The sequence below is a fragment of the Parambassis ranga genome, chromosome 17 (genome assembly GCF_900634625.1).
Source record: "Parambassis ranga chromosome 17, fParRan2.1, whole genome shotgun sequence".
NCBI lineage: Eukaryota > Metazoa > Chordata > Actinopteri > Ambassidae > Parambassis > Parambassis ranga.
In genome coordinates, this window is record NC_041037.1 from 7,843,816 (window position 1) to 7,867,297 (window position 23,482).

A 23,482-nucleotide genomic window follows, 5' to 3' on the forward strand; every position below is an offset into this window, starting at 1 on the left:
AAGAACACTAATGTGTTATGCCCCAGCTCCGCTAGGGAACTACACTGGGGTTTAAAATAATGAGTGCATGTGTGGAAGCGCATAATGACGAACACGTGTGATCTGAGGTTTTTTTTTGAACAGTTGATAGTCATTGTGGGGGGTGGCCATATTGACCCCCACCACCACCAAAAGATGAGTGTCACACATGACACTCACCTTTTGTGGAAATGAAAATTCCTATGCACAAAAGTACAGTACAATGGACTATACTAAAATATATAAATCGGACGGACTAATGCCCTATCATAATGCGAGCAGGAGAGATGGAGAGAAAAAGGGATAGAGACGAATTGCACACGGGCCGAAAGCTCAAGCATGGCACGGTGGCCATAAACCCCCCCACCCACACCAGCCAGAATAATAAAAAAAAGACTTACTTGTTGAAGATCTTCAGGCAGATAAATGTACACCTACACTTGACCTAGTCGACGCAATAATTTACGCAAATGGTGACCACACTGGACTGATGAATGAAGGCAGGACGGATCTCAAAATGGCAGCCATCTTCTGTAGGTCACCAAAATAATCTTCCACTTGAATTGAATGATGCAAATCATTAAAAAAAATCTAATACTTAAACTGCTACTATAAGTTAAAATATTCAAAGAATTGACACATTTTTAGGATGATTTTATTCACAAATAAGACAATCAAGATCATAAATGAGGAAATTAGAGAAAGAGAAATTATTGAAAAGAAAAGAATTGGCGTGGCAGCCAAGAAAAACCAAGAGTTAGATAATATAGAACACTTCTGTCTTACTGGTTGTTGATTTGCTTGCTTGGAGATCAGCCTAAAAACAACACAAAACAAAAAAGCTTTTATTATCTACAGAAATATGAAGCACCACAGAAATATATAATAAATATATTAAACATTGTGTATTTGATGACTTGTTGAATTTTCAGTAGTATAATATATTTTACTTCTGGATACATTTGATAAACTTTATGAATGTGACGTCCTTACATGACAGCACAGAGAAGCGCACGAGAGAGAGAGATTGCTATAGTCGCACATGTGACCTGGTCCCTTAGAAGAAGCTATAGTTGCAGCGGCCCTGTCCTCACTTGTAATTTATTCGATTCAAAACTCGAATTGTAGGGACTATTTTTACTGGACATTTTGACCAGAAGGGGTTTAAAAAAAAAAAAAAAAAAAAAGATTTTTAAAAAAACCCAGGTTACAGTATTTTTGTATACCGGGGTAAAATTTGGATACCTCCCAACCCTACTGTATGCAGTCCAAAAAAAATAAAGAATGACATGACGAAAGAAAGCTGAAGATTGTCATTTGATGGATATTATAAGATTTTAAAGTAAGTGTTTTATTTTTCAATTAATTTTTAATATTAGCCTAAAAACACACCTGACAACATTAATTAGCATTAGTGGCTAACATCACTTGCAATTAGTGCATGACTAACCTTTAGGTGAGAGCTCCCCTTCAGGGTTTGGACAGTGTCCAAACGTCTCGAGCACCATGGAGCTCCCGTGTCTGATGTCCTGAGAGAATGAGAGAAAAGCCTGTTAAGTCTGAAGCTCGTGGAAATCAAAACTTCTTCCTACTAGTTAAATGTAAAGTATTAGAGTCTTAAACTGGGGACACACTACACGATTTTACCCACAATTCCCTGTCAGGCAAAGTCTGCACTAGTTGTGTACAGTCACCATATGTCGGGCACCACAATCTGTTAGTGTGAGGGGAATCAGACCCAACCTTAGTTGCACTCAAACATGTTTGAATTTCTCAGGCTGAGTCTGGATAAAGTTGAGTAGTGTGAGAAGATGGCGGGAAGTAGCAGGAATATCAAAACAATGATCGACTTTTTTCTACCTGACGTTTTTTTTCTTCTGCAAGTTTGTTGGCAGTTCGCAAACACATCGACACATTACTGCCACCAGCTGGTGTGTTTGTAAAGGGTTGGCACTTTGCCATGTGACAAATCCTGTAGTCTGTGACCTCTCATCATAAACCGTGTGCACAATTAAATGGCTTGAAATGAGACTTATACACAAACGAAGCAGCCAGCTCAGTTTTATCAATTTGGGAAAAAAATGGGGAAAAAAAAAAAAAAAAAAAAAAAAAACTTACATTACCCTTTAACTAGTGGATCAGAGTTTCAGTGTTGAGGCTTAAATCCTAATTTCTTTAATTATCATTGATAAACAAAAACTAGAATATGAGATTAATAATTGGGCCCTGTGGGCTTCATGGACCTGTGCAGCTTCACCCCGTTTAATGCATGTTAAACCTGCCAACCTTATTAAAGCATGGCGGCATATCACAGTATAAATGCCAGGAACAGGCCAACATCCATGGTACATGGTTAAAATTAGCCTAACAAGCTAACACACCTGACAACAATTAAGCTGTGCTAATTAGCATTAGCGGCTAACGTAGCTAACAATTCAAGGCATCAACCGAGGCTGGTGGAAAACACAAAAACTGGAATATTAAGTGAATATAAACTGACTGTGAACCAGGATAATACACCTCCTGTTGCTGTTTTAACACTGCTGTGTACCTTCACCCTGCCAACTTTATTAAAACGCTGCAGTATATAAAAGGTATAAACACCAGGAACAGGCCAACACTCATGGCACGGGGTAAAAATGAGCCTAACAAGCTAATACACCTGACAACAATTAAGACGAGCTGAGCGGGTAGCTTGCAGCGACACCACTAACCTTTAAGTGAGTTCCGGCTTCCAGAGTTTGGACCGTGTCCAAACGGGTCTCATGTCTCCACCTGTGGTAGAGAAACCCCGCAGAGATGTGTGAAGCTCCTGGAAACCAAACATCTGTGTCCCAAGTAAATATCAAAAGTTAGAGAGACTTACCGCGAACACCAGAGACACTGCCAGCTCCACTTTGAAAAGCCGCTACCGAACTGTGAGCACGTTTAAAGGCGTCTTATCGGCACTAACGTACCCAACGTGATGACGTCACCGACGTTTTTCAGCTCCGATTCATGCTTAATGCAATAAACAAAATAAACAAAACAAAAACTCTGCGAACTGCGAAGAGAGGTGCGAGGCAGAGAGCCTGTGACTACCCACAGGTTTTAAAGCGGCTTAAATGGATGAATACATAAAACATGAGATCGCAATTTCCTCATCGCGGGACTAATAAAGGTATTCTTAATCTTAATCTTAATCTTAATCACGGAGTCAGATTTTTGGGTATGTAGAGTACACCAGTGTGTGTGTCTGTGTGTGTGTTGCTTAGCTCGCTTAGTTTGCGCGCATCAAATATCGACTCTGGAGATTCCAGGACTGACATGAAGTGTGGGACATTAATAAAAAATAAAATGCTAAATAAATCAAGTTATTGATCCCACCATCAGTTGCACTAGGCAGAAAAATAAGATGCAAACATAATGATAAAAAAAACATTTAATCAGATAAAATTAAAACCTAACATTTTACTATGAATTTAAATTTAATATAAATAAATCACATTAAATTAAAATGAATGCAAGATGAGAACAATACAAACAAACAGCGAAGTTTGTCCTCTTCGCTCGCCGTAGTTGGGGCAGCAGAGCTGCAGTAGTTGTAAAGAGGAGGGCCCTTCGTCAAAACAAGCTACAGCCGAACAGTCAGTTGTTGTCGGTGAGTTTCTAATCTCTATTGTGACTTTGTGGCGAATAACTTTATTTTATTGTCGCGTTGTAATAATCAGAACGGACATCTTAAGTAAGATGAGCACTTTACTAGTTTGTGGACAGGGTCAGCTAGCAGCTAGCTAACTTAAACTGTCTGCAGCAGCAGCAGCTAAAAATATTCTCCTGTCAGAGTGACCTGAGGTGGGCACAGCTGAACCGTCAGCGTGAAGACCGTGATAGCTAACAGCTATGACTGTTCACAACTTTGTTTGTTCATTAATGGCGATTAATTTGTCTGTCGTCCAAATATATATGTTAAAACTTGTTGATATTGAAGTAGCTAATAGTAGCTAGTGGAAGTTAACTTAAGGTTGTGTTGTACGTTAAGTCTGACAAGATGATTGTATTGACCTTAAGCAGGTGTTGTATTCGGATCTGTTCTGGTAAGTTCAGGTTTACAGTCAGAATACAGTCATACCTTCCTTTATCTGTCTAAGCCGTTTAGCCTCTCTGGGAAGCTGTTTAGTCTGCCCTATCATGTTGTTTACCACAGTATACTGGCTCCTTCATGTAACTTTCACTGTGTGTATTGGTGCTGCTATCTCTATGACGTTTGGATATAACCTAACCTTACATTGTATTGTTATGGCATAATTCTGGTCAAACTAGAATAAAAACTAGAGGTAATCTAAGCCTGTAACTAATCCTTCCATTGACTTTACTTGTTATCAGTTTCACCGGGTGCAGCTACTGAAGAAAGTCAATACAATAAAGCAGCAGAGCAGGCTTTATGCTGCCTTATCATCAGTGACATTGTGGTTACTCTTTATCAGCTTTGCACCACTTTTAAAGCAAAACCTGAAATGAAAACATGATAACACAAGCACATAATAAATTGTCCTTTTATTCCAGTTGTACTATAAAGAGTGAGACATTATGGGCAACACAAGTGACAGGGTGTCTGGAGATCGCCATGGAGGCAAGGCCCATCGCTCAGACAGCAGCGGGAGTCACAAAGACCAAGAACCCAGTAACAAGATGGTAGACAGCACGGATGACCCTAACATCTTCAACACGCATGGACCCGAATCCAAGGTTTATATACACAAATACTGATTATTATTAAAATAAAGAACCTGATTTCAAAGCATAATTTAAAACTTGTTTTGATTTGGATATTTGTTGGTTTTAGGCAACGGGAGAGAAAGAATTTACTCCTGATATGGATGACCTAGTTAAAACTGGTCCTCAGGCTCGGCCCACTGTGATTCGCTGGGCTGGAGGGGGGAAAGAGGTCTACATAGCTGGTTCATTCAATAATTGGAATACAAAGATACCACTAAATAAGAGGTAAAAATAATCATTTTGTATCAAGTGTAAATACATGTTCATAATCATTAACTTGTATTTATGACTTTTTTTCTGCTTTTGCACTAATTCTCTTTTTCTTCTTCTCACCAAAGCCATAATGACTTTGTAGCTATTCTGGACTTGCCAGAAGGAGAGCACCAGTACAAGTTTTTTGTGGATGGGCAGTGGATGCATGATCCATCAGAGGTAGAGCACACCTCATATTCTATATCTTGTTATATATTAAAGATTATATAAACATGAAAGGACTGGAATCCTAGATCTCAACTTCTCCTATGTGTTAATTATGTGCGTTTTACAAATGTAATTACTATGTAAATCTCTTGTTTGCTTGCAGCCAGTGGTAACCAGCCAGCTTGGCACCATCAATAACCTGATCCAGGTGAAGAAGTCAGACTTTGAGGTGTTTGACGCCCTGCAGGTCGATTCTTTGGAGTGCTCGGACACGTCAGGTCAGACTGTTCTGTCTGATTTTAGCTCATTAACTGAGTGTCTACAGTTCATAAAAATAGTATTTTATTAGTATTGTAACTGAGACAGTGTCTCCACAGATCTGTCCAGCTCTCCTCCAGGTCCATATGGGCAGGAGCAGTATGTTTTCAGACCTGAAGAGCACTTCAAAGCTCCACCAATACTCCCACCTCACCTGCTTCAAGTCATTCTTAACAAAGACACCAATATATCAGTCAGTGCAAATCTCCATTTATGCTTGTGCTTTTCTTGGACTCTTGCGATTGTTGTTGTTACTTACTGTGTTCTCTATCTGTGGTTTTCTCCCTGTTCTCAGTGTGACCCTGCTCTGCTGCCCGAACCCAACCACGTCATGCTAAATCACCTTTATGCACTTTCAATAAAGGTAGGTTGACCAGCAGCAGAAATCATTCTCATAATCTTCATATGTGATCAGTAGGTGGAGCCAGGGTTCTTGCAGGGTCATAAAAAGTCTAAAAATGTCTAAAATTTAAAACTTTTTAAGGCCTTAAAAAGTCTCGACCAGATTTTCACCCGAAGGTCTTAAATTTAATCTTGTCAAGTCTTAATTTTGTATTTTTTTTTGCTTTTGTTCATTCCTGAGAAGTGTTGCAAGCGGTTCCTTGCAACCAGCAAGCTTGTTGTAAACCATTGATCATCATTGATTCATTGATCCTATTCCAAATCCCCCACATATGATGTGTAGGAACTGAAGAAAACACAACACACAAAGGCCCCATTCACACTGGGGAAAAAATGTGGCTTAAGCAGGATTTGGCCGCATCCGGATCAATCCAGATGTGTTTTTTTCCGAGTGTGAACACCTCCAATCCAGCTGAATCCAGTTTGATTTCAAGCCGGCTAGATCCACCCTCGAGAGGTGGATCTAGCAGGATTGGCTCAAATGTGGCTCAGGTGTGAACGCAAATGTGGCTAGCGAATCCTGCTTGTCACATTATCAGCCATATTACGAGGCGCCACCTAGTGGTTTGGAGAACAGCAAACACGCTGGATGAAGCCGGATTGAGTGCGGACACAACTGTGTGCTAGCCAGATTTGAAAATAGGTCTGAACGCATCCAGTTTAAAGGCTGTCTGGGCTCAATCCTACTCTAGCTGGAATGACTTTCTCCAGTGTGAACGGGGCCAAAGATGTTAAGCTTTCACAGGGCACATAAGGAGTAACCTAATGAGTACAATAGGCCGCGAGCAGCGGTAGTTCTCCTCCCCCGCTTATTGGAAGGGAGGGGGGCATTCCTGTCATTCCTGCCGTTTGTGAAAAGAAAGCTGTTCCTCATAGGGCCAGTGGCGCAATGGATAACGCGTCTGACTACGGATCAGAAGATTCTAGGTTCGACTCCTGGCTGGCTCGAATGTTTTTGTGTTTTGTTACCTACTGCTGTACAAAGGGAGTCTTAAAAAGGTCTTAAATTTAACTTACTAAAACCTGCAAGAACCCTAGGTGGAGCATACAATACCAGCCATCTTTGTTTTCCCTTGCTCTTTGGGTGCCTCATAGCAGTGTTGTTTTGTCTGCCTGTGCAGGATGGAGTAATGGTGCTGAGTGCGACGCACAGATACAAGAAGAAATACGTCACCTCTCTGCTTTACAAACCAATCTAAACCTCATCTTCGGTGCTCCACAGTGCTTTTAGCAGCATGTTTGTATTCTGCTGTCTTTTTTGTTGTTGTTTGTGTGTCATCACATTTAGCCGAATGTTGCACTGAAACACGTTTAAAGATGAGCTGAAGGCCAGTGGCTGTGGGGTTTCAAAGAGGTTACACTTCTGTCTACATAGGGCTCTAAACAAAAGTAGCAAAGTGTGTGTGTGGGCCAGAAAGAGAGACAACAACCATACTGTGGCTTTTACCTGTAACAGCTACAGACAGAGAAGAGACTGACTAAATCACTGTGTGTTTTTTAGCGTTTGCTGCACCTCAAGGTAGTTTATAAAAAGAGATTCTTTGGGTACATATACATGGATCTATGGATGATTGTTTCATGGGAAGTATTATTATTATATTCTCCTTTAACTCATTCACTTCTCTCCAAAATCAAACATTCATAATTGTCCTGTGGCCTGCAGTGCTGTGTGTTCCAGTGTGAGTTGCTGAATTTTAGAGGCATGTACAGCTGCCCATGCAAACGTGACAGCTTAATCGAAGAGGCCTTTATTGCTTACATCCAGTCACACTGTCACAGACCTGTTGTCCCGGGTAGATGCATGCTGCGTTCGGCACAGTGGTACGGCCGCCAAGTGTGGTTTGGTAAGAAACAGTGCTTGCATGAAATCGCTCACAATAAGTTCTGTTTATTTTGGTAAATGTCGGGTTATGGTTTCTGGTAAGGATCTTCAGTTGTATCCATTTTTGAGTACCACATGGGGACAAGGCTGATAGCTCTACAAAACTCTACAAAAGTCAAGATAATATCCAGGCCAATGGAAACTATGATATTATTTGATTTAAGTGCATGCAAAGTGACAGTATCTGGCCTGTAGAGAGCATTATGGTGCTGACAAGAGCACCAGACTTGGAATTGCTTGAACTTGAAGTGCAATAATGTGCTGTAAAAAACAAACAAAAAAAACTTTTGGTAAAGCCAGAAGCATGACGTTAGTCGAAAACAGTAATCAAAATTGTGTTTAGTTCTGCTGTTGCCTTGATGTTAGTCTGTGAGCGCTTTACTGTTGTGTTAACAGGAGTGTTGTAAGCTTTTAACTATGCAGCAGACAACTCTATTACTGTAGCTCTCTGGACTACAGGATCTGATAACTTTTTTTTTGTGATTTTAGATTGAATGAACTTGCTGTGCTTTATATATGTGTGTATTGAGTTTTATTTATCAAAGAGAAATGTACCATGTGTATCTGTTACATGTGTAATTGTTCACAGAGGCCTGTAGACCCAGTAACAGTTTTAATGTGCTGCTTTTTGTATTAAATGCCTGCAGCATATGAGGATATGGACACAATTACAGTGTGCTCCACATTCACAAGTGTCTAAAAGCTACTGGACTTGCTTGAATTTCTTGAAAGGGTGGCAAAATATGCGTAGGCTAAGGTAGATGGAGATGGATCGCACAGCAGTGATTGAACTCAGCCATGACCTGCCCCATTTACTTGATTTGACACCCTCAGAGTACTGCCTTTTCCCCAAGATACAGAAGAAGCTGGTCACCACCTGGACAGTAATGATGCTGTCACACTGTGTTTGAACCACTAATATAAGCAATCACTGCACAACCACCAGACCTATGTATGTGAATGCCGTCACCCATCATATTTAGCTGTAACTCAAGCAAGCTGTTGTTGTTGTAACACATGGATATATGATCTTCTAAGCTAATTGGTCGCACACTGCTTTAAAAAGTGATCTTTACAGGGCTATATGGATAAATAGTTGCCATGAATTTAAATGTTGTATAAGGTTTGCTCATGTGTGTGTGTGTTCATAAGCTAATCTGTGCTTTTGTTTGGTATGGTGGCTTTAAGTCATTTTTGTCCCTTGCAAGTTGTGCTGCTGAATTGTCTGCTTTTACAGTATATATACATACACAGAGGTGATACACTCAGCAGACTTTTAAAAAAAGGGGCTTTCATGAATCCTGTTGGTGTTCAACTAAATGCTCTGAAAGTATTTTGTGAATGTTGCTGTGAAGTTTTGTCCAGAGTTTTTAAGATTAAAGACAGTTTTAAAGGCTAAACCCAAAACTTGAATTTTATGTGTTAAAATGCTTTGCAGAAGCAGTGTGAGATCCACTGTACAAGGTTTTACTTGTTTGCAAATAAAGAACGGACACACCAGTCCTACATCTTGTCCATCTGTAGTTTTTTCAGTGTTTTAAGTTAATGTGGGTTTATGCTCTTCAGTTTTTTACAGTATTATGTGACTGTGGCTTAGAAGAGGTATGATGATGTGGATTTAAGGCGTTCCGGTTTGTTTTCTTAATGCTGAAACTTACTTAAATGCTTGAAATACTTACTTAAAATTACAGTACACCACACCACAGGAGATTTTTAAGTGGTTTATTTGTTCATTCCAAATCCTTCAGTGATTATACTTTATCCAGCACAACACACTGTTAACTGTCATCAGAGACAGGATCCATACGAATCCTGCATCGGCTCTCTAGTTCATTACACACAAACTCAGAAAGAAAAGCTGCACCAATCCGATAGCGCTATATACATATGCAACTCAGTGCCAACAATACATTTATGTTTCAAACTCTTATTTGATTCCCTTCTTGATAACAAATAGCAAAAAGGCTTTGTTTGCGCTTTGACAAGGTGCTCTGTGTTTATGTCTTACAATCTTTCCAGTCATTGGCTTTTTTTTTTAAATTACACAATTATTTAACTTTTACCTCTATTTAAATACTTGGCAACTTTTTCTCTTTTTATGAGACTCAAGCGCAAACAAAACCTCATTTGGCAGAACTCTGGTAGATGCTTGTTCAAGGCAATTTCTACCACTGACTGAAGAAGCTCTTCAGCTAAATTTAAAGGCAAGCGAAGCAACATCACTCAGAGCTTTGTTATAGGTGGATGATACTGTGATCAGTGTCTTAAATATCATAAAGGCATAGTTCATGATTACTTATCAGACAGCCTATGTGACTATTAGATTCAATAATCCTCTAACATACACTGCATATAAACCATACGTCACACAAAGTGAGAGGCAAACATAATACGATGATGTTTAACATCAAAATAAAAAAAAATATCAAGCTATTGCACAGCTACCCAGATAATCAACTTTGCAAAAAGCAAATGTTGGATGTTTTCATACACACCCACACACACACACACACACACCATAATCAAGCAGAGTATTTACAGCAAATAATGGCAAATGTACAGCAAGGAAACGTGAATTTTCAAAATCAAAGCTTAAACTGATTTATGGAACAATGACCCCACCAGCAGCCTGCCAAAGTTTGTATCATCTGTTACAATTTAATAATCCATATTGCCATTGCCATGGGAATGCTAAGACGGCCTGAACCAAGAGAAATAACAAAGACAATAGCATAATGGCCTTGTGAGAAAAATAAATCCACTTTGTTGAGTTTTGGTCCAAAAAAAGGAGCTCATTTCTGTTGAATAATTGTCAGTGAACCGAGCTGTCAAACGATTACCGCCTCTATTGTTCTCGCGGCCCTGAAATAAAAGACACTGACGGCTCTACAGCTCGACCTAGGCATCGTCATTCACATGGATAAGGCAAGTAAGAGTGAAGAGAAGAGTTCAAAGTCAAACTTTGGCAAGTATTGGCAATCTCCTGTTCCGTTTCTTAGATTTGTACAATCAATGTCATGCATCAACACTCGTGAAAAAAAAGTACAATCGTGGTACAACGCCGCTTGTGTCCTAATAACACTATTATGAGTGTGAATAGTAATCCAGTGTCAGGCAAAGAAATAACCTGGTGCAGCATTCAAGATACAACATCATTATTGCACATGCTCGTATGAGAACTCCTACAGAGGAGTGAATACGCGTGTTTCGCCTGGTTCCATTTGAGTACTTTAACCTCTTTCTACAAACTATAAATCACACTTCCTTCTGTCTCTGTCCGACTGATTTTTAAATTTGAAGCTTAAAGCAAATAAAGCACCTTTGGAACCTTAAAAAGAGGAAGAATGTGACTTAGATGGAACCAATCTCTGGCTTTTGATCTGCTATAAACTAGAACGCTAAATGGCTGACACATCATTCCTAAGCTTCCTCCACTAGTACAGACAACTACTCAGCAGTGATCAGCTGCCTACTGTACATTCAGTAGGTGTTTTGTTTTTTTTGTTTTTTGCATTGCTTTTGCAAAATGATGTCCTTGTTAATAAAAGTGGCCACAGAAAGTAAACCTTTCTGTGGCAGTCAGAGTTGAGGCGTGTGTCTTTGAGTGTGCTGTGTTCAATCATACACACACACTAGCACACACAAGATGTGTGTGTGTGTACACGTGTGCAGAATTCCTCTCACAAGCAATTTTTTCAACATGCACTAACATTTTTTTCTGTCCATGCGCTGTCTGGTTCTCAGGAGAAGATGCTCTTAGATGCTGATGATTATAGAAATGAAACAATCATTTTAAAAAATTTGAGGTAATTGATAAATTCCCCAAATATGGCATCAGGATCTAAGGCAACCTTCAACTGGTTCAATCAGCAGGACAAACATCACTGAAACCACTTGAGGCACATTTCAAACACCTTCTTCTATCACACACACACAATGACTGCTGACTTGGCCACTCAAAGACAACAACAGGTGATGGTGCACAGGGAAGTCTGATAAGGCTCAAGGTGCAAATTATACTGTGCACATATTGTCTGGAGGAGGGAGGGATGGATGGATGGAAGTACTCTCATGGCTGGACGGAGGTAAAGGTTGGAGAGGGTGAGGTCAGGCTGGTGTGTGGGGAAGGGAAGGAGGTTGTGGGGAGGTGGTAGAGAGTCTTGGCTGTTTAGAGGTTAGAGGTGGTAGCGTTGAGGCTGGTTCTTTAAAAGTCTAAAGTAGGCATTGGCTGCTGCGTTTTCTTGCAGCTGGACGCTGATTGGCTGCTGTCCCTGTCACTCCAGAAGCATCGCTGGTTATCAGGAAACTGCGATCAGCAGGCCGCTCTCTGGCAGCACCTCCTGCGTCCTCAGCTGGATTTGATCGGAGAGGAAAACAAGATGGAAGTTATTTTTGCACAAAGGCAGTTAAAACTGATTGAACAGAAATGTTGAAGCAGCAGTGTGACATTTTTGGGAACATGCTGGTTTACTGAGAGATAATCAATACCTCTCCAGCAACTGATCTGATCAAAAGGTCTGTCTTTGCCTTCCACACACTCCGGTGACCATTGCGTCCCCTTTTTTTGCTTAATACTGGTAAAACCCCACAATACCGGTTGTTTGGAAATGCTCTGATGCTTCCAACACATCAGCTGACTGTTAGCAGTTCACCAACTACCCCTCAATAAGTGTCATTATCAATAAAATAACATAATTCTCTACCTTGTAGCTGATCTGTGCATGCAGCCTGCTCTATATTTTTTTTATTTGGACAGAAACAGGAAAGTGGTATCAATCTTCTAATCAACCTCAAAAATAAAGTGAATTCACCTGTATGTCCCAAAATGCTACACAATTCATTTAAAAGCAAATAACAAACATCATAGCAAGGAGTGAGTTTGCTGTGCAGAATGTTAGTCTTAAGAAACTTCCCAAAACGCAACTGCTTGCAGATGAAAGGCTGCGAATGAGTGATTAGGACACACAGACACATACTTGCAGTGTTTTTGCTACTGTGGGCCTTCAGGTGTAAATGAAGTGTGTGTGTGTGTGTGTGTGTAGATCCTCAGTGATGACACATGTGGAAACAATGCTGTGCGTGGTTATTTTGGCACTCACTGTGGGGGTTCTGAGGCTGCAAATAGACTTGGCTTTCAGACATGTTGAAGTAAACAACATGTGACTGTATGTTAGTATTATGTGTAATGTTAATATGTCATCACCTCCCTCATCTCACAAGTTATATTTTTCTCTAGTTTGCTCTAATGTCATAAACATGAGATGGATTTCAGTGTTACACGGGATGGTAGAGTGGTGATTTTAACACCAGAAAAAAAGCAATAATATCCACACAAGCCGGCCCAGAACCATCACCACAGCTGTAACGAGCATGACCACAAGGCGTCAGACATTTACCAGCAGAGAAGGAGGAGGAGCTTAGAGAGGAAAGTCTCTGCTCATTCTTCTGAGGGTTTGAAAGGGAAATGTGGAGAGGACGAAGGAACAGAAAAGCCAACAGTAATGATTTTAACAACAGAGGACAACAGGGACATCACAACAATAAATCTGTGGAGTACACACTCAGAATACTTGACAATGTGTGTGATATAAACATACAGCAAGGACTTTTGCTTACCTCTAAATTTGTTCTTGCTTTCTTTAGCACATCTCGAGTCCGTGACACTGCGAAAACAAGGAAAAAAACAATGCCTGTGTATAAATCACTTTTATTTGTTCTGTCTAGGCCGCAACCTGGAACACATCCTTGAAGGGATATGCAGTGTTGCCTCTCACTTCCTTCACCTGTACCTTATTAGGTCCTTGTTTCTACACTTGTCCTTCCTACTTTTTTCTGCTCATAAACACTCACATTGATTAACTATGAAGTGCTCCATGCTCTCCTTGGTGCGGCTGGTGCTCCTCAGTCTCTGTACTGTCCCTTTAAGAACCTCTTCCTGCTCAGAAATGCGCAGTTTCAGAGACAGGATCTCCTCCTGCATACACTGCTCCTAAACACACACACACACACAGTGATATTTAGTTTGAGATAAAATGTTGAAGAAGTTCTAAAAGGTCAGATATCTTTATGAGTTATTCAAACCTTCTTAAGGTTTTGGAAGGAGGGATCAGTGCTGGGAAGTGCTGCCCTCCAGAACATCTTAAGAAGAGACATCGCCTCCTCCAAGATTTGCCTCAGAGTCTTGGTGTTGGACAGAAGACTCTTGACACACCCATAGTCCAGAACCTGCAAACAGAGCTCAGTAAGATACAGTGGTGTTCTGCAGTCTTCAATATTAGTTGTGTCATTATTAGCTCCTGGGAACGGACCAACTCGCTGCTCTTCTGGTTGTCCTCCAGAAGCGGGGAGCTGAGGCACGTCTGCAGGGTCATCTCCATGCGCTGGACAAGGCCCCGCCCCTCCAAGACCTGCTGCTGTAGAGCACTGAAGTCATCTACGTGACCAATAGCGTGGCGACCATTACGATTTGCAAACGAACCATCTGGGGCTTCTCCCTCCAGTTCAGAGTGTGGGTCCAGAGGGTCTGCTGGAGATAAAAGAGAAGCAATGTATTCTGGACTTTGACTAAGTTTCTGTGTTTTCTGTAATGTAAGAGAGAGAATGTAGTGGAGACAGTGGCAGGCACATTAAAATCACAACAAGGTGTTATTATTGTTACAAAGCATCACACTTTTTGTATAAGATTAAGTTGCAGTCACACCATTGGCAGTGCTATGGCTGTCATCCAGGTCTGAGTAGGGAGGACCAGGAGATCCACAGTTAAACAGACCAATGTCCCTGACAGGTGGAGACGGAGCTGGGTCTGTGGAGCACACAAATACACAAACCAGGCTTGGACACACAGCAAGCCACACCACGGCACACTTTGCCTCACAAACATTTTGCGTTAGAGTCATGCTTTTAATTTTTTAAAGCACCCATCTCACCGTGAAGCAGCTGTCGCCTGTAAAAGTTTTCTCTCTGAGGGCTGGCAGTGAGGGCAGAGAGAGAGGGAGTCCGAGGTGACCCGACACCCAGTTTCTGTTCCAGCTGCTTGTGGAGCTCCAATTGTTTGAGGGCGCTGTTCTCCTGGACACTGCTCTGCAGCTGGGCCCGCAGACTCCTTACCTCCCCCAGCAGCTCCCCCAGCTCCAGTGGCAGACCTGGGACCTCACACAGGTACCCTGAAAACAAAACACACAATCACTTGTGAATATAAAGCAGTTACAAGTCTTTACCACAAGATGGCACTAAAGTTTTCATAGGAAACGTTCCTCAGAATGGCTTGATTTATATTTGTATTTTAAAAGTTAGCATATTATGATAGGTTTTACTGATTAGACTGACCTTTGTTGGGCTTTGTGCTGGAACACACACGGTCATAAACATGCAGTTCACTCTGCAGGGAGTGGATGAGCTCTCTGCTCTCACAAAGCTGCTGCTGCAGGAGAGACACCTCATGCTGCAGCCTGGCAACACACACACGGCAGAACATCAACACACAGACAGATTTCTATTTAAATGTCAGTGACTATATACATATACAGATTAAACCTGTTGGAAACTAACCTGTTGGTTTTCTCCTGGCTGGCCTGCCTCTCCTGCCTTAACGTGTGAATCTGCTGTCCCTGCTCCTGACTGTGAGCCTGAAGTCGTCTCAGTTCCTCCTTCCACTGCTCAGCCTCCAGCTCAGATTGCTTCAGGCGGGCACGTGCTGTGAACACCGCCTCTCGCAGCTGCACCACCTCTTCATTTGTGTCTGTGGAAAGAGGGGAGACCAAACAGCTTCATACACAGTAAATAATACACCTCATAATCCATTCTGTTGAATGATGACACACCTGTGCTGGCCTGCAGGCGTGACTGTAGAGCCAAGTTCTCTTCCTTCAGAACTCTGATCTCATTGGACAGTTGAGTTACTGTGTCCATGCCCTGAATATAGATGTTTGTTGGTGCCCCTGGACAAAAAAATATTATGTCAATTTTTTGAGGAGAGGAAGTCATGAGTTTTTATTTGTGGAAGTGCTTGAGGCTGTGTAACCTCCATCACGCCTGGTGGTGGCCAGTTTCTCCTCCAGCTGTTGTCGGAGCCTCTCGTTGGTCCTAATGGACTCCTCCAATCGCTGACGGAGAACCCTCACCTCCCGCAGGTGTTCCTCTATCAAATTTACTCCTTAAGCCAAACAGCATAACAACACTACAGTGAGAACCTTTCCTGAAACTGCTTGGTCAAAGGTGTTAGTTACAACATCTGTCTCACCTGCTTGGCTGCTTCCTGGTTGGTGTCCGGATGATCCAGAATAGCCTCCAACCAAGTTTTCCACATCCCATAGAGGCCCTCCTGTCATCAGCCCTGAGTCTGACTTCATGGAGTGGCCCTCGGGGATGCCACCTAGCTGGTACTGTTGAAAGGCATGATGGGAGAGCTGGCTGTAGCTTGAGAGGTCATGCTGGTTGTGGGCACCAGGTGAGAGAGTGAACAGAGCCTTTTCATGGGGAACTGCAAAGTCTGTAACCACAAACATAAAGAGAAGGAGAAGCTGTGTGAAGCATGATGTGTACATGATTTAATTTGTGATATAATAGTTTCAGTAATGTCACACGCTCCCCAGCCCCTCACCCCTGTTCTGCTCATTCATCAGTTTGTAGAGCGTGTCCAGCTCTGGGCGAACAGCGATCACAGACAGGGCCCTGGGCCGGGGGTCAGAAGTGACTTCATAACCCCAGACATCAGGGCCAGGAGGGACAGTGAGAGAGGGGGACAGAGGCTGATGGAAAAGTGCTGGGGGAGGAGAATGACAGACAGTGACGAGGGCAGAACATGAAGGAGGAAATATGAAAATCTGGGATACTTTGCTGTCTGTGATTCCTGTACCTCTGAAGGAGTGACTGGGCAAACCTGTAGTAACTGAGCCAAGCATGTTGGGACAGCTGCTGGAAGACTTGAGGGGGCCATGAGGAGTGGGAGGAGGAGGAAAAGGAGGGATGGGTGGACGGACTAGAAGAGGGGGATGAAAGGTGAAAGGATAGAAAGAGGCACTTCAGAGCAAGAAAGAAAAATTAAACTTCGACAATACCATCTGGTTCTGATCCATGTCTGGGCTGCCGCAGCCGGAGCTCCTCCTGATATTCCCTGGCATCTAAATCAGAGCACAGATCCAAGTCTTCATTGGTTTGGTACTCATCTGACACCAAGGAGGTTCTTTCTGATTGGTCAGTAGTCTCAGAGAGGGCATGGCAGCTGGACGGGGTCTCAGGACGCTGCTGCAGCTTGGTTTGGAGAGACTCGATGATTTTATCTTTCTGCTGCAGCTCCTTACTCAGCCTGAGGGAACACAATAATCAACTTTTAATCGTGAATATGTTTTTGTTTTATTTAAAGAATAAAATATTATTAGAGAAATAATGCTGTACTGTGTATAACTCTTAAGTGTTACATTTGTTTGATTAGATTCTGATATATAAATATATATTGCTGCTGTAAAATTTCCCATCTTGTGATAAATAAAGTACTTCTATTTTATTCTTTTCTATTCTATAAATCAGACAGGGACAGTTTTGCTAAACCAAACTAGGTGGCAGCTAGGCCAGCATGCAGTAGCGCTGAGCCTCTTAAGCCTGCGTGGTGGGACACCTGCAAATTGCCTGTTCAACTAAAGCAACTTAATCAATCCATGTGTGTGGATTAACAGCAACCTTCTGTCTCCACCATAAGCAGCCATGTGGATGGCTCCTTGCGTTCCTCTGCAGGTCACATGACAGAGCACACTAATCACCAGCAGGCAGCGCCTGCAGAGTGGGGTCAACACGTCACAATGCTGTCTGTGACACTACAGTGTTTTGTTGGTAAAGATTTAAAGGTGGGGATTTATATAGAGATTTGTCCTTTCATGCACTATAATCTTAATTAAATGCTTTGTGAATTGTGAGTGTGAAGATTAGAATTGACTTGTAAACTGAAGGGCTGACTCACCGTATTGCAAGCAGCTCATGGCCTGCCTTGTCATTGTGGCTCTCTGCATGTTCTCCTGCAGAAATAAAACAGAAAAGATGAAGAAAAACATAAGAAGACAACAAAAAAAGAGAGTTTGTGTCCTCGGCTGTGACTGGAAGATGTCGCTTACGTCCACTAATTTTGGTGATGACTCTCTGTGACAGAACTGTGCTCTGTGCCAGCTGCTCTCTGAAGCTCTGACCCATGTAGTAATCAATATCATTGGCCCGCAGGAGCTCCTCAAATGCCTGAAAGTGTTTGACAATCTGATGAAACTATGAACACAAAAACAGATAAAATATCACAGAATTAAGTGCTGGATTAAACAGCACCTTGGTGGTATCTCCCAAGTGCTGGGTCAGGATATGGCAGATTCCTTGCCCCTCCCTCATCCTCTGCCTCAGGTGGGAGAGCTCACGAGCTTGTGCCTGGATCAGAGTGTTGTACTTCCTGTAATGGGAGGAAGAATAGCCAGAGGGACACAAGTATTAACAGAGATTTTGTTGTATAGGCCTTCGGTCATATGACTAACCACCCTTGTGTGCATCCTTTGACTGACTGTATAATGAATGTGCCTTGGGGACCATAAGAACTGTAGAGACATCACTTTCATCCACTTTTCCACATACCCAGGCCAGGTGGCACATTTTCCCTCTTCTGCTTTGCCTTTGCCTTCAGCTCTGGTGCTCTTCAACTGCGCCTCCAATGATGTGACTCGTTCCATCAGTTCCTGCAGCTCCCTGCTGGGCTTCGATGAGCGAATACCTTGGTTGTCAGACATCCAGCCTTCATCCTCCTCTACACCACCAGGGGCTGGTGATGTCTCAAATGCCCAGTTTACCTTTAAAGTGAGAGTAAAATATATAAAGAATAAGCATCTGATCCTAAAATAACCCTCATGAACAGGAGATAATGTAAATAAAGTGTACCTTGCGTGGGGTACGCTCTAGACTGGAGGCGTAGTCGCTGGTAGTAGACAAAGAGCGGACACGCAGCTGCAGCCCACGGATCACTTTGTGGCAACGAGTCAGCTGTGAGCGTAGATCCTGGACCAGATGCTGCAGAGAGGCTGACTCGTCCACCATTTCATAAGCACTTCCATTACTGCTCTGGTTACCAGTGTACCAGCCACCACCCACAGCCTCACAGTCCTGATGATGGGACAGCGATGTGCACATCTCCAAGTCATCAAACTCTGAAAGAAGCAAGAGAGGAGACATATGGTTAATGAGTAGTAAAATAAATATGGTGTAAGGACAACATGATCTCCGTTTAACACCTGGGCTGCTGGTGTCGTCTCTTTCGGCTTCGTTCTCGCTGCGGCCGCAAGTCTCATAACCCAGATCCTGGAGGTCCACCTGCACCTGTTTACTGGCCTGCTGGACTGATGTCTCTGCTGCACAGACACAAGACACAAGTTACCTCAGGCTTTGAACATGTGTCAGCTTTCCCTCATATGAATTCTTGAAGGTGACTCACTGAGCAGATCTCTGTAGTCCTTGAGTTGTTCAGCCTGAGCATGGACCGTGGCCTCAGAAACCATCAGCCTCTCCTGCAGCTCTCTGTTCTCCTGGTAGCTCAGAGCTAAATCAGAGCGCAGACGAGCTGCCTGCTCATGATGACCCTCCTCCATATCCTGCCAGAGCACTCCCACCTCACCGCTGCCACCAGCAGGAACCACCTCCTGCAACAGCAACACTTTCACTAAGACATCATAATATATATATATATATATATGGTAATATATCATATAATAGTATAGAACTCTTATAATCTAACATTATTTATATAATGTACACTCCTAAGCCACCTTCACTAAAGAAACACAGACTTCAACTGTCTTGGTTGTTACCATGTCAGGTTTACAGGTGCGATGGTGGGACATAGACAGATCCAGTGACTGTGGCCTCAGACAGTGCCTCTTCCCAGGCTCGTGGCTCAGTCTAACACATGGAGGACCTCGCTTTCCCGCTGGCACCACAGATGTTTCCTCTTCTTCCTCCTCCTCTTCCTCTTCATCCTCTTCTTGATCCAGACTGCTATTATTCCTCTCTGTGTTTGTCCTCAGTCCCACAACTCCAGCTTGTCCCTGGCTTTCTTTCAAAGCCTGGTTCTCCTGCTGCAGCCTCTGCAGGGCACTCCTAGCAGCAAATGCACAGAAACGTGCCTCAGAATAATGGTTCAACACTCACACAGCCCAGAGTTCGACAAAAAAAGTATAAAAGTCTGAGACTTCACCTCATCTGAGCCACAGAGGTGTATCCATCCCCCTCTAGCTGTGACTGTATCTCATCAAGCTCAACTTCAAGGGTTTTCTTCTCTTCCTCAAGCTGCTTTACATCAGATCTATAAGACAACACTCCCCTCTCCAGCCCTCCAGTCACATCTTCAGACCCACAAGCCTTCACAGAAATCAGATTCAAGACATTTGGTTATGAAAAGTTCATCTCACGGTCACAGACTGAATACATTTCAAAGTATTTTACCTGAATGGAGCTCAAATGTCTGGCAGTCACATGACCGTCGTCGTCCTCTATGCTGTCCGTGAACTCGTCACTGCTGCCATCTTCATCATCTCCTTCCTCCTCCTCCTCCTCCTCCTCTGTGCTGAGCTCTGAAAACACAATAACCATTTAAGGACAAAAATCACTCGTTTATGTTCTTTAAATCTTAATCCACTGTGCGTATTCTTGTTATACTAAGGTCTGCCTCTTCTGTGTCCACTCACTATCCCATTCTTTCCACAGTTCTGGCTCTACTCTGAATCACCACTTTGGAAGTCATGGGGCTAAAGGGAAATGTTATGTCATACGTTGCCAGTCAGCCAAAAACAGGCCAGACAAGCCCAGTACAAGCAGTGTATGTGTGTATGTTTAATAGATGTTTTATATCCACTCGAGGACTGTGCATACATCACACTTATTGTTCAGTGTTGTTAAAATATTACACACACAAACCTATAGTGTGAGAGAGATGCAGGAAGCAGGAGTTCAGAGGAATAGAAAAGCTGTTTTACATAGTGACACAACACACACACACACACTGCTGTACTACATGTGATTTATAGGTGTGTATCTGCTCACTGTATTGCTTGAACTTGTTCAGGGATTATTTCAAAATCAGGGGAAGATCAAAGGTAGTTGATTACTGAACTGCCTCCACCCTTAAACAAGTATGAAAGTTAAACATATTAAATGTCTTTGTGCTGCTGGCAAGAGGCTGCGCAGCTATTATTGACTGAACAATGTGCTCTGTAAGCTGAACTGGATGAATGTGGGGCCCTGTTGACAGACTGCGGATCTACACCACATGTGTTTTGTTGTTCTTTTTTCCCCATTTAAATTTTAATAACAGGTATATTGAGTGAAAGGACACAGAGGTTCTTTTTTTTTTGGTGAATCATGAACAGCTGACTGGGCGTTACAGCAGAAGAGCCATGCACACAGGAAAACCATGCCACAATATCATGCATGACAGAGCAAGGACATGAACTAATTTGAGAATTTGAGTTAGAATACACATTATTGATTGATGTGGATGTTTATACAATTGGACACAATTAGAAAAAAGAAGTATTTTTGTGGTTAATAAACAGCATCAGGAGAAACAAATAGAGGAGGCTGAGGGAGGAAAGGTATAAAATTTGTTAATTTTCTAGATGACGTGTGGATCTCTGGGGAAAGCAGGAAGGCAGGGGGATTTGAGGTTTGGGATGTTCTTAAAAAAACAAATTCCCAATTAAACACAATAAAGAGAAATCCATAACAGAAGTGCTTTTGACAAAAAGCCAGCACATGTTTATTTTTGATGCATTTAAAATACAAAAAAAAAAGAAGTATCGTTAACGATTCCATCTTCCAAGGCTTGATGATTGGGGCACAAATCTACAAAATGTTCTCTATCTGATATAAATATTTAATGGGCGGTGTTATTTCTGGCATTCACATCTCCAGTGATGTATAGAGGGCATGATGCAGATTGTAAAAACTGCTTATATTTTACTGCTATCTTGGTACAAAGCTGAACTGACGAGCAAATGCACTAGAAATAATGGATATTATATAATTCTACTTCAGCTTCTATCTAAAGTGTCTGATCTGTTTCATGCATATCTCTTTAACAAATGTGTAGCAAATCTGAGTATGATAGTTGAAAGGAAGATATTTTTCTGGATTTTGTATCTTGGGTTTGTGCACATCCGGCTGACGAACAGATGATATAAAACAAATGATGGATGGTGAGACGTTTCACTGTAAGGCATGAGCTCTCCAAAAGACTTCACTGTGACAGTAAGGCTGGAAGAGTGACACCGGTGAGAGACAGTAACACAGAAATGGCAATACAGAGCAATCCAACTACCAAGCCATACACAGGTGGTTTTTACAAAACAAATATGTATATATAGATTAAAAAAATCATATTCACACCACACTCACAAAATATATTAATAAATTAAACTCTCACTTGCACATTTCCACTTAATGTTAATCTGAACAGGGCTCTGCTGCTGTGATTAGTGCTTGTGCTGTCTGGACAGAGCTGCCTGTAAACTGTTAGGTCTCAGTGTCATCATGTTCACTTTTAGTTGTTTTTTTTATAAACCTGACCATCAGTGGTTACAGGCAGCTCAGTCTCACATTAAGTGACACTCAGTAGTGCTGTGGGCAGACAAGAGTATCAAGGAGCATTAGTGACAGTGCCGCCTGCTGGACGCTGCCCATTCCCACCTCCAAAGTCAGACTGCCTTTGAGCTGCCCTTTCCAGCACCAGGGCCATGTTTCGGGTCCTAGCCAGGACCTCCTCCAGCTGCCCACGGAGTGCCTGAACCGAATCTAGCTCCGTGTGGAGAACTCGAATCTTCTCACCGCCGCTGTAAGGAGAAAAACTGTGTTAAAACAGACAGAACAACTGTAAATCAGTGTATTGACATTGATGTGGATCATCCCGATGCCTGGGTGCAGCTTCACCACCTTTCGATCTTGTTAATGTGCGTGAGATTCTGGTATATTCTCTTCTCTGCCCTCAAGGCATCGTTCAGCTTGTTGTATTCTGACACTAGCTGCTCCAGCACACACTACACCACAGTGACAACAAGATATAAAGAAGAAGGAGGATTAAATCTAAAGCAGCACCAACACCTGAACAACTGATTCAGAATGAAACAAAATCCTACTTCAGCGCTGTCTTTTGTTGCAGCTCCTGCTGACTGCTGCAGCTGAGCCAAGCTTATACGCAGAGCAGAGATCTCTTTCTGCAGGGAGATGACAGAAATGCCTTGTGAGAAAACAGCCTGTTGGTTTTTCTATATTATCTCAAGCTCCACAGATACCTGAGCCTCCATCTCCTTCTTGAACACCAGTTGCATCTCCTCCTGCAGAGCCTTGATCTCTGCCTCGCTGTCCTTTGACGACGGCTGCATGGCTTCTTCATGAGCCTGCATCAGTTCCTAAATAAATACACTACGGTTAACGGGTGTATATAGAAGGGGGAAAAGGGAAAAAGAAAGGCATGAACATGTACCTTGATGAAGGATTCCTTCTCTTTGAGCAGACTCCGCAGATGCTCCGTCTCCCCTCCCATCTCTCTCTCCTTATCCAGTCTCATTTCACAGAGTTCTCGCTCTTTTAGAGACAGCTGTCTGCGAAGCTCCTGCAGCTGCCCTGTCCTTTCGCTAATCACTAAGGAAAGTCTGTAGGAGTAGTCCTGATGGG

The 23,482-nt window shown here is 42.4% G+C and overlaps 2 protein-coding genes, 1 long non-coding RNA gene and 1 other non-coding gene across 9 annotated transcripts in view; 2 read left to right on the forward strand and 2 right to left on the reverse strand.

Moving 5' to 3' along the window:
• Window positions 1–753: 753 nt before the first annotated feature.
• LOC114450300 (uncharacterized) lies at window positions 754–2,957 on the reverse strand. Its single transcript, XR_003672071.1, has 4 exons — window positions 2,885–2,957; window positions 2,733–2,793; window positions 1,469–1,547; window positions 754–835 (listed from the first exon to the last, which is right to left on the reverse strand). It is a non-coding gene; the product is annotated as an uncharacterized LOC114450300 (long non-coding RNA).
• A 612-nt stretch (window positions 2,958–3,569) lies between these two features.
• On the forward strand, window positions 3,570–9,306 carry prkab2 (protein kinase, AMP-activated, beta 2 non-catalytic subunit). Its single transcript, XM_028428221.1, has 8 exons — window positions 3,570–3,658; window positions 4,564–4,746; window positions 4,844–5,001; window positions 5,115–5,208; window positions 5,360–5,474; window positions 5,574–5,707; window positions 5,810–5,878; window positions 7,038–9,306. The coding sequence occupies exons 2-8, from the start codon at window positions 4,588–4,590 to the stop codon at window positions 7,113–7,115; spliced, it is 807 nt and encodes a 268-aa protein (XP_028284022.1). The 5' UTR covers window positions 3,570–3,658; window positions 4,564–4,587; the 3' UTR covers window positions 7,116–9,306.
• On the forward strand, window positions 6,792–6,864 carry trnar-acg (transfer RNA arginine (anticodon ACG)). The gene has a single exon. It is a non-coding gene; the product is annotated as a tRNA-Arg (tRNA).
• A 200-nt stretch (window positions 9,307–9,506) lies between the features above and the next one.
• LOC114450150 (myomegalin) overlaps window positions 9,507–23,482 on the reverse strand; it is a 33,032-nt gene continuing 19,056 nt past the window's right edge. For 2 of the 6 annotated variants that reach the window (XM_028428108.1, XM_028428112.1), the window contains 31 exons: window positions 23,292–23,474; window positions 23,101–23,217; window positions 22,945–23,022; window positions 22,742–22,845; window positions 22,499–22,641; window positions 20,258–20,385; window positions 20,010–20,173; window positions 19,624–19,912; window positions 19,251–19,455; window positions 19,051–19,167; window positions 18,701–18,966; window positions 18,401–18,612; window positions 18,104–18,221; window positions 17,902–18,019; window positions 17,751–17,805; window positions 16,855–17,102; window positions 16,653–16,775; window positions 16,398–16,559; window positions 16,038–16,286; window positions 15,819–15,950; window positions 15,619–15,735; window positions 15,347–15,536; window positions 15,125–15,246; window positions 14,725–14,961; window positions 14,499–14,600; window positions 14,107–14,324; window positions 13,880–14,023; window positions 13,649–13,787; window positions 13,415–13,461; window positions 13,195–13,243; window positions 9,507–12,150 (listed from right to left, as the gene is read on the reverse strand). In XM_028428108.1, the coding sequence (XP_028283909.1) occupies window positions 12,011–12,150; window positions 13,195–13,243; window positions 13,415–13,461; window positions 13,649–13,787; window positions 13,880–14,023; window positions 14,107–14,324; window positions 14,499–14,600; window positions 14,725–14,961; window positions 15,125–15,246; window positions 15,347–15,536; window positions 15,619–15,735; window positions 15,819–15,950; window positions 16,038–16,286; window positions 16,398–16,559; window positions 16,653–16,775; window positions 16,855–17,102; window positions 17,751–17,805; window positions 17,902–18,019; window positions 18,104–18,221; window positions 18,401–18,612; window positions 18,701–18,966; window positions 19,051–19,167; window positions 19,251–19,455; window positions 19,624–19,912; window positions 20,010–20,173; window positions 20,258–20,385; window positions 22,499–22,641; window positions 22,742–22,845; window positions 22,945–23,022; window positions 23,101–23,217; window positions 23,292–23,474 (4,716 nt within the window). In that variant the 3' untranslated portion in view covers window positions 9,507–12,010. The remainder of the gene's footprint in view (window positions 12,151–13,194; window positions 13,244–13,414; window positions 13,462–13,648; window positions 13,788–13,879; window positions 14,024–14,106; window positions 14,325–14,498; window positions 14,601–14,724; window positions 14,962–15,124; window positions 15,247–15,346; window positions 15,537–15,618; window positions 15,736–15,818; window positions 15,951–16,037; window positions 16,287–16,397; window positions 16,560–16,652; window positions 16,776–16,854; window positions 17,103–17,750; window positions 17,806–17,901; window positions 18,020–18,103; window positions 18,222–18,400; window positions 18,613–18,700; window positions 18,967–19,050; window positions 19,168–19,250; window positions 19,456–19,623; window positions 19,913–20,009; window positions 20,174–20,257; window positions 20,386–22,498; window positions 22,642–22,741; window positions 22,846–22,944; window positions 23,023–23,100; window positions 23,218–23,291; window positions 23,475–23,482) is intronic. The other 4 variants (XM_028428109.1, XM_028428111.1, XM_028428110.1 and 1 more) reach the window with 4 other exon arrangements.